General features: G+C 42.3%; 1 protein-coding gene across 4 annotated transcripts in view; it reads right to left on the bottom strand.

Annotated features, from left to right (window-relative positions):
- The window catches only part of MTPAP (mitochondrial poly(A) polymerase), a 30,355-nt gene extending 21,036 nt beyond the window's left edge, over positions 1 to 9,319 (bottom strand). For 2 of the 4 annotated variants that reach the window (XM_006139760.2, XM_027770351.1), the window contains exons 1-3: positions 8,690 to 8,858; positions 2,002 to 2,174; positions 1,225 to 1,458 (exon numbers count right to left, since the gene is read on the bottom strand). In XM_006139760.2, the coding sequence (XP_006139822.1) occupies positions 1,225 to 1,458; positions 2,002 to 2,174; positions 8,690 to 8,843 (561 nt within the window). In that variant the 5' untranslated portion in view covers positions 8,844 to 8,858. Of the gene's footprint in view, positions 1 to 1,224; positions 1,459 to 2,001; positions 2,175 to 8,689; positions 8,859 to 9,150 lie in introns of those variants that run through there. The other 2 variants (XM_006139761.2, XM_027770373.1) reach the window with 2 other exon arrangements.
- Between the last annotated feature and the right edge of the window lie 207 nt (positions 9,320 to 9,526).

Here is a 9,526-nt window from a genome sequence, read left to right as displayed (position 1 = left end):
CCAGGGAGGATGGCCATGCCACAATGCCTTCTCCTCCATTCTCCTCTCGCAATCTTGGGCACGCATGCACATGTGCCCGGCGTGAGTTTAAGCCAGAGGGTCCAGGACACGAATTGGAGTCGACTACGTGGGAGTCCAGTGACATAGCCATTACGCTAACTGTTGGTCCATGTTTTGCTAATGTATTTTTAAAAGTACACTTTGACTAGGTAGGGTCTTTCCTAGGGATGCAAAAATGGCCTGGCATGAAGAAACATATAACCATATCTTTTACCACATTAAAAGAAATAAAGAGAGGCCAGCTTCATGGTGCAGAGGTAATGCACGGCTCAAGATAAGCTGGATCCCACATGGTGCCTGCAGTTCTAACGCCCAGCCCAGGCAGCCTGAAACCCACTGGGTCTGCACAGAGTGTCCAAGGCCTGCCAGGGTGGAGGACTGAAAGGAGATCACAGCATGACCAGACCCTGTGGAGGGCGCTCATCTCTCTCTCTCTCTGTGTATGTGCATGTACTCTATAAATAAAGAAAAAAATGAGATTAAACCATGTGATAACCTCATGGTGATATGCCAGTTATCGAGATAATCTCAAATGTCAAAATTCAACATCTACTTGATGTGTTGAACCTGATGAAATTTTCAGACAGCTAGAAACAGAACAAAACTTCCCTTCATAATGCTATACATCTATCATTACTATTCATCTCTAGAATTCTTCTCATCCTGTAAAATTGAAACTTTAAACAGTAATGTAGCTTGATTACAAGAACTTTCATAACATATAAAATACTGTCACAGGGCCAGCTCTGTGGTCTGATGGATAAAGCAGTCAGATTCCACCTGGTGACTACATGATTCAAGTACCAGACTTGGCAGCTTTAGAAGCACACTGGGCACACGCATGCCCAAAATTCTGAAAGGAGTAATGATGGAGAAGGGGTTGCTTGTGACCATTCCCCACGGGGGAGTGGATTCTCTTCTCCCTCTCAATGACAAGCACACATGTCCATTAGCAAATACACACACACACACACACACACACACACACACACACATGCACACGCACATACGCTCATATATACATATGTGTATGTATGTACACGTATATGTGTATGTGTGTATGCATATATGTACATATCTGTGAGCGTGTGTGTGTATATATATAATTAAAATAAAATACTGTCATACATATGTTTAACAACTGGAGTATCCCTATAAACTTACGCTTTCTGCATAGCAAAGTAATTCAGAAAGCTTCTTGCTTGCAGGAGGCAAGTGGTGACTAGGCGGTATACTTGGCAGTCCAGAAGCCTGGTTTGAAGGGTTCTTCAGCTTTAGGTTGAAGAAGCGTGACCTGAATGGAATTGCGGCCTCTGCGCCCACGCTGGGGACATGAGCTCCTCTCTGCAGTGAGTCTACACTTTCCTTTTGGCAAAATTCTACGACAGCATAGAGGCCCTGTACCAAATAGGTAAGAAAAAAACAGAACACACTTCACAATAATACATTTAACAGCTTACTTTAGATCTTATTTCAAACTATAATGCTATGAATCATTACTTTTAAAAATCTATAAATGATACAATTCTAACATGAGCATTGGTTTTCTTCATTTTAAGAGATTAAGAAAAGGAATACTACAAAGTGTTATCAGTCAAGAGAAGTTAAAAAGAAGGCTGACATAGAAAACTGAAAAGCAAAACGAAGATCCCCTCCCACCTGCCTTTATTCCTAAAATAATGAGAATACCTAAGTATTCAAATAAAGAAATAATTCAGTCATAAATTACTTGTAATTCCGAAACACTGCCCCCAAAATTCCTATTCTCATATTTCCCCCATTAAAAAAAAAAAAAAAAGAACCATCATTAGAGAAATTTAGATAAAGTGGTATAGGATATCAAAAGAATCTCACAGGACATACTACAAAAGGCGGCAACAAAAAATAGCTAATGGAGACCTCTATTATTCAAAAGTATGACAGACTTTTTCAAATACTTACAAAACTTTCATAGAAGAAATGATTGTTAATAGGTCCATGTTGCGATAAATACTTGAGAAATTTCTTTTCACTGAGCTTATTTGGACAAAGTATTAAGACGGTCCGCTGCGCCTGTTCTCGTCTTTCTTTTTGCAAATCAGAGAATCTCTTTGTGGGAGTTCTGTCTTCAGAGCCTATGAATGAGACAAAGACGTTTCCAGCACACGTGCACACATACACACGTAAAACGTAATGTATACTTTAATAAGGTATATGAAGACTTTCTATATGACTAAGAACAACTTCATCCCTAATCTCATGTTTGCTTCTCTTCTACAAGGGTTATGCTATATAATTCTATCTTCAACTGTCATTTTACTACTCTCCTGTGACTATCATTAAAACTGTCTCCTTTCTTGGTTTTGATTTACTATTCTTGATGCATAAACTAAAACTGAGTCCCAAACATGTTAAAACCAGAATCAGGAAAGTAAAATCACTCATTTTTAACATTCAAAAATATATATACATAAAAAGTTTGTACAAATGTTAATATTCCAAAGCCGAAATCATTACAAGCCTGAGTGTAAATATTAATAACCCACTGTCCACAAAGGGAAGATCAACAAATTAAGAATGAAGAAAAATCACCAAAGTACTAAGAGTATACTAAAGGCAAAAACTGAATTTTAACAACTCATTCCCCCCACCAAGATATTTAACTATGAGTTGAGTAGTTTAAAGCGCTTCTTTTAAAAAATCTAGAATGGTAGACTAGAGAGAGTATAAACGACCAACTCTGATATCAACAACCTCAATGGAATTCCAAAGAGATTAAGTAGAGTAGAAAATATAACTGATGTATGGAAATTAGCAGAAGCTTTTAGTCTCATTTTATTTTAAAAGGTTATAAAAGTGACAGATCAAAGTAGTACTCCAATGCATCATCTTTTATTTCAGTAGACTCCATGACACTCTAGTGAATAAGACAGAGAAATAGGGGTTGATGGCAGTAGGAGTTGGCTGAACCCTAAACTGTGCTCAGTAACTTCAGTCTAAAGGGAAGTCTCTAATGGCACACCGAAGAACTCTTGGCCCTGACCTGCTCAACCTCTTTAACAAGTGATCAAACACATCGAACACCTCTCCTATGCTGGCTATGCTAATGCTTCAAGTACATATCCACCACTAGTACTAACTCTTTAACATCGATGCTTACTTCAGGACTGTATTACTACACGGACTCCTACACTAGTCTCATCCACCCCAGTCTTGTCCTTCGTAAGCCATTCTCCACATTGCTGCCAAAAACAATCTTAAAAAAAAAAAAAAAAAAAAAAAAAAGTCTTAGGGGACCAGGAGATGGCCTAGTAGTTATATTGCTGGAGTCCCACATGCTGGATTCCACCACGGTTCAAGTCCTGGACCTGGTGGCTTGAAAATCACACTGGGTACATGTGCATGTGTGCCCAAAATCCTGGGAGGAGAATAGAGAAGGGATTGCAGCATGGCCATTCCCTCTCTGAGGGGTGATTTCTCACTTTGCCTCTCTCTGTCTCAGTCTCTCGCTAGCAAGCATATGCACCCTAAGGCAAAAACCTTCTTTAAAAAAAAAAGTCTTATTTATTCACTTCCCTGCTGAGACTCCTTTATTAGCTTCTCCATTGCTTTCAAGATCAAGGATAAACTAGAGCTTGGGAGTAAAACTATTGGCCCTTTGGCCCATCTTCCCTCTTCAATGTCAGTTTTTATCATTTCTGCCTCTTGCATTTTTTACATACAGTACTCTACAAACACACTACTATCACATACTACGAACTTTCTAAGTTTTCTACCCTCTGATTGGAATGCCCACCTTCTCATTTTCTGTCTGGCAAACTCCCATGCATCCTCCAAATCTTGCTCAGTTCTGAAGATGTCTGACTTTCCATAGTAGAATCTCCTCCACCTCTGTGTTAAGTTACTATAAAATCTGTGAAGGAATGTAATTCATAGTGTTATGTTTAAAATGGAAGAATATCTTCCATATCGAGTACAGGGATTTTTCTTATTCAATTTGATCTCAGTCTGACTGTTCTCCTTCCAATAGGCTACATCCTTTTCGTCTTATACAGGCTACTGGCTCTATCACCTTGACACTCCGTTGTGATGACCACCTACACATTCTTATCTCTGATTTTTACCTTGAGTCTAGACTAGTATCCAACTGTTTACTGTAAAAGTAGAGCCCAACCGTGTAAAATTGTATAAAGTAAGAGTATAAATCCTGGCCCAGTCCTCTTACATTGAAAACAACCACACATTAAGTTTGGTAATGATCTTTCTCAGTGTTTTCAAGGCAAATATTAGCATATCCATTAGTATCCAAAGACAAAAATCTTTTACACAATTGAAATTACTGAAATCATACTATACATTCCATTCTATAACATACTTTAATGTTAAATGGGGAATCCCTTTCAGCATCAGTAGACATGTATTTACTTCTTGTAATAATTGTGAAAGTACTCTTATATGTGTATCTATCATAATTAAATCAACAGTCTACTGACAGGGAGGAGGCTTGCCAGTTTTTACTATTACAAACAATACCGCAATACCATCTGTACAGGATATCTTTGCACATGTATACAAGTACAGTCATATACAGCATAATGATGTTTCAGTCAACAGATGACGTATGTGACAGTGGTCCCATAAGACTGTAATAGGCTACACCAATATTACCTTGGTGCGTAGTAGGCTATACCATCTAGGTTTGTATTTCGCACTCTATAATGTTCACACAATGACGAACTCTCCTAACGACATACTTTTCAGAATGCATCCCCATTGTTAAGCAACACATATCTATGTATAAAATGCAAGGTTTATTAAAACACCTTTTTTGTTGTTTTTTTAATCTAAATTCAAGGGGTTATAGTACTTTTGGCTATTTACTGGTCAAAACATATACAAAGTATAGTTCTACTCAGGACTAATGGCTACAAAGCATTTTATCAGTAATAAGCTAGAGGACATTCAGAGAGAAGTAACAAAAAGTCCAAAAGCTGTGATAAAGAATTGCTATAAAGGCACTAGCAGTTAACGTAATGCCTATGTCAACGGACTCCCATGTAGTCGACCGCGGTTCGTGTACTGGACCTGGTGGCTTAAACTCACGCCAGGCGCGTGTGTGTGCGTGCCCAAGATCCCGAGAGGTGAATGGAGGAGAAGGGATTGCGGTGTGGCCATCCCCCCTGGGAGGTGATTTCTCGCTTTCTATCTCTGTCTCTGTCTGTCTGGCCAGTGCACGCGCCCTATAGCAAAAACCTCTCCAGAAAAAAGAAGAAGAAAAAAAAAAAAAAAGAATTGCTATAAAGTGGGGATTTAAGGCCTTGGGGAAAAATATTAATGAGGAACTGAAAACTGCCTTCAAATATAATAGCGCCTTCTCATTGAGCAGCACATTACAGCTTTCCAAGTACTGTCACGCTCTCTTCTGAACCTAGGAATAACATTTTAATCGGTATCATTACAGGTAAAAAAGCTGAAAGTCAAACATCAAAAAGCTGGGATGCCTCTTGTAGAGCTTAGCTGTCTTTCGGTTGCCTGGTATCTGCCCGCCTTGTTTTGGAACAGCACAAAACAGCTTTCAAAAAAATCACTCTACAGTTATTCTAACCCATCACATGTACTCTACCTCATTAGAGGCCAGGATTATCAGACTACTTGGGATCTCTTCTCTTGGTTCAAAGGGTAGGCATGAGATCAAATGAAGTTCTTTCTTTGAACTTTTCAAATTCAAGTAAAAGATTATTTCACTACCCTATTTGGAGAAAGCTGCAAAACAAATCTGTATTTACAAGGCCACTAAACAATAGCTGAGCGGGACCAGCAGTTAGCGTAATGGCTATGTTGCTGGACTCCCACGTAGTCGACCGCGGTTCGAGTATCGGACCCGGTTGCTTAAAACTCACGCCGGGCGTGTGTGTGTGCGTGCCCAAGATCCTGAGAGGAGAATGGAGGAGAAGGGATTGCAGTGTGGCCATCCCTCCTGGGGGGGTGATTTCTCGCTTTTTGTCTCTCTGTCTCTCTCTGTCTGTCTGGCGAGCGCACGCGCCCTATAGCAAAAACCTCTCCAAAAAAAAAAAAAAAAGAATAGCTGAGGAAAATAATCCTATCTCGCACTAACTGCATCAATCCAGCACATCTTACAGCAGCTACTCGTGACTCTTTCTGGAGGTGGGTTACATAGGTTGGTATATCTTCCATTTCTCCTTAAGTTAATTTGGGTTTCTTTTACTTGTATCTCAAGAAGTCCTAAATAATACACTATATACTCTTTCCACTACTTACCTGAAAGCGATGTCAAAACTAAGATGATCATGGATATGGTATATTAGTACATTTTAGTTCATTATAAATATTTTTAACCATTTCAGCATGACCAGAAATAGAACTGGCCGATTCATGAAACAGTGTGTGTTCATCCTTGCTACAAAATACTACTAAGAAAGTTTGACAAGGAATTCTCATACTGAATGACAACTGAATTGGAGGAACCAGCAGGTGGCACGGTGGTTAAGGTGCTGGGACCCCACAGCTTGAAAATCACACTGGGTGCCTTTGTACGTGCCCAAAATCCCAACAGAAGAATGGAGAAGAAATGTGGCCATCCTACCTGCGGGGGGGTGGGGGGGTGAGGGGGATGATTTTTCACTTTCCCAGCAAGCACACCTGCTCTATGGCAAAAGCAAAAACAAACAAACAAACAAACACCCTGAATTGGGTATTTCTCAAGTTCCTTCCAAATCTAAAAGTACAACCTTCTAAGTGAGTATAAGGTGCAGTTACCTTCTCTAATAAAATGGTAAATAACTTCAAAGGAGGATTTTGTTATTAGTGCCTTACAAGAGTCCCTGATGGTTTAGTCAGTTACGTTACCCTAATGATACAAAATGAAGTATTTCCTTAAAGAAGAAAAACACCAAAACTGAAGTGAAGAGTAATCAGAAGTGGGTTTTTGTTCTTACCTATGCCACTGAACAGCTGGGTCTATCTGAACTAGCTACTTGGACTAGTTTTCTCATCCTTGAAATAGAGTTAATAATAATTTCTTCCTATCCCACAGGATTGTTTCAGGCCTCAAAGGCACATAAAAACACTTTCAAACTACTATAGAAATGTTAAATGACAATAGCTTCTTTGGCAGGATTCTTACTCAAACTTTAGGATTACTTAAAATTTTTCAACAAAAACACCTTCTACTATTTCAATAAAGAATCAATGTAAGGACCAGCAGTTAGTGCAATGGCTATGTAGCTGGACTCTCATGTAGTCGACTGCGGTTTGAGTCCCGGACCCGGCGGCTTAAACTCAAGCCAGGCATGTGTGCCTACGTGCCCAAGATCCCAAGAGGAGAAAAGACAAGGGATTGTGGCATGGCCTTCCCCCTCGGGGGTGATTTCTCGCTTTTTGTCCCTTCGTCTGTCTCTGTCTTTCTGGCAAGTGTATGCATCCTATAGCAAATACCTCTCAAAAAAAAAAAGAAAGAAAAAAATCATATAAAGATGGGACCAGCAGTTAGTGTAATGGCTATGTCGCTGGACTCCCATGTTGTCGATCGCAGTTCGAGTCCCGGACCCAGTGGCTTAAACTCACGCTGGGTGCATGCCCAAGACCCCCAGAGGAGAATGGAGAAGGGATTGTGGCGTGGTCATCCCCCCTGAGGGATGATTTATTTTCTGTCTCTCTGTCTCCGTCTTTCTGGCGAGGGCATGCGCTCTATAGCAAAAACCTCTCCGAAGAAAAAAAAAAAGAATCATATAAAGAAATATTTCTCACTCCATATTGATACAAGTGTTTCAGTAGGATGAAGGCAGAAATTTATTTTAAAGGAAAAAAGTTTACTTCTTTTGCATACTTTTGCACCGTCCCCAGAAATAACTACATCTCTTGAAACTATAGTTCCAAGTAATGGTAGAAATTAACACCATCTGTATGACAGCTTGATTCCAAATCAAGACTCGTTCAACAGCTGTAAAATGAAGACAGGGATATACTTCTTGTGAGACTGTTTTAAGAAGTATAAAGACCATACACAAGCTCTTAGGTCATAAGAAGGATTCGATTATAGCAGGCTTTCCAATACACAAAGCAGAATATTAACTTAGAACAGACCACAGCCTGTTCCGATGGATGCAAATGTTACTATTTCGCTCTTAAAATGGCCAAAAGAGTAAAATAAAAGGCAGTATATTTCTTATGAAGAACTCTCCACCTGGGAACCAGCATCCCGGTAATTCCGCGGTCACTCGTCATACCCGGTCTCCGGCAACAACTTGCTGATACCCAAATCAGACACGCTGGAGAATGATGCGGCAACTGATGCCCGCCACTGCCCTAACTACTGGAAACACTACTTCAACACAGTGCCACGGTTGCCGCTGCAAGCAAACCGAGGGCTTGGTCTGAAGCTTACGAGGCTGAAACAATTTCATTGCTGTGCACACAAGTCGCCCCGAAGAACAAGACGTCACACCTGCCACGGCTGCTTCAGCAGAGGCAGCGGCTCGGGGCTCCCTGGTGAGCAGGAGAGGACCGGACACTGCCCCCTTCGGGCCAGAGTCTCCGGAGCCTTTTCCACCCGCCACCCGCACGCCTGCGACCCCAGCCCCGGCCCGCGGGGGAAGGAGCTTCAGGGCCTGGGAAAGCGCGGCGTCGTCACCTGTCTCCACGCTCCCCGAAGGCTGCTCTTCCTTTCTGAGGTCTGCGGCCACAGTTCCCGCACAACTGAGAAGCCGGACAAAAGGACGCTGGACCTGACTTCTCTGGGCACATAGGGAAAAGCGGGTCAACAAGCGCACACCTCGAGCCGCCATGGTCAAAGGAGCGGAACGCGAAGATAAAGGTCAGCGGACTTCCGCGCATGCGCCCTGAGGTGGCGGGAACGGGAGCCCTAGAGGGACAAACTAGGCTAAAGTGTTTGTGTAGCCGCCCCCCCTGCCACGGCTGCTTCAGCAGAGGCAGGGCCTCGGGGCTCCCTGGTGAGCAGGAGAGGACCGGACACTGCCCCCTTCGGGCCAGAGTCTCCGGAGCCTTTTCCACCCGCCACCCGCACGCCTGCGACCCCAGCCCCGGCCCGCGGGGGAAGGAGCTTCAGGGCCTGGGAAAGCGCGGCGTCGTCACCTGTCTCCACGCTCCCCGAAGGCTGCTCTTCCTTTCTGAGGTCTGCGGCCACAGTTCCCGCACAACTGAGAAGCCGGACAAAAGGACGCTGGACCTGACTTCTCTGGGCACATAGGGAAAAGCGGGTCAACAGGCGCACACCGCGAGCCGCCATGGTCAAAGGAGCGGAACGCGAAGATAAAGGTCAGCGGACTTCCGCGCATGCGCCCTGAGGTGGCGGGAACGGGAGCCCTAGAGGGACAAACTAGGCTACAGTGTTTGTGTAGCGGCTTCTGGGATAACTTAAAAATATAATAAATGACAGCACTCTTTTGCTACACACCGTTCTAGGTACATGTATTGACTTTTTTCTTTAAGTTTTTTTTGGCCGTAAGAT

This window comes from Tupaia chinensis, unplaced genomic scaffold (genome assembly GCF_000334495.1).
Source record: "Tupaia chinensis unplaced genomic scaffold, TupChi_1.0 Scaffold000001_1, whole genome shotgun sequence".
NCBI lineage: Eukaryota > Metazoa > Chordata > Mammalia > Scandentia > Tupaiidae > Tupaia > Tupaia belangeri.
This window is presented reverse-complemented; position numbering and strand designations above follow the sequence as displayed.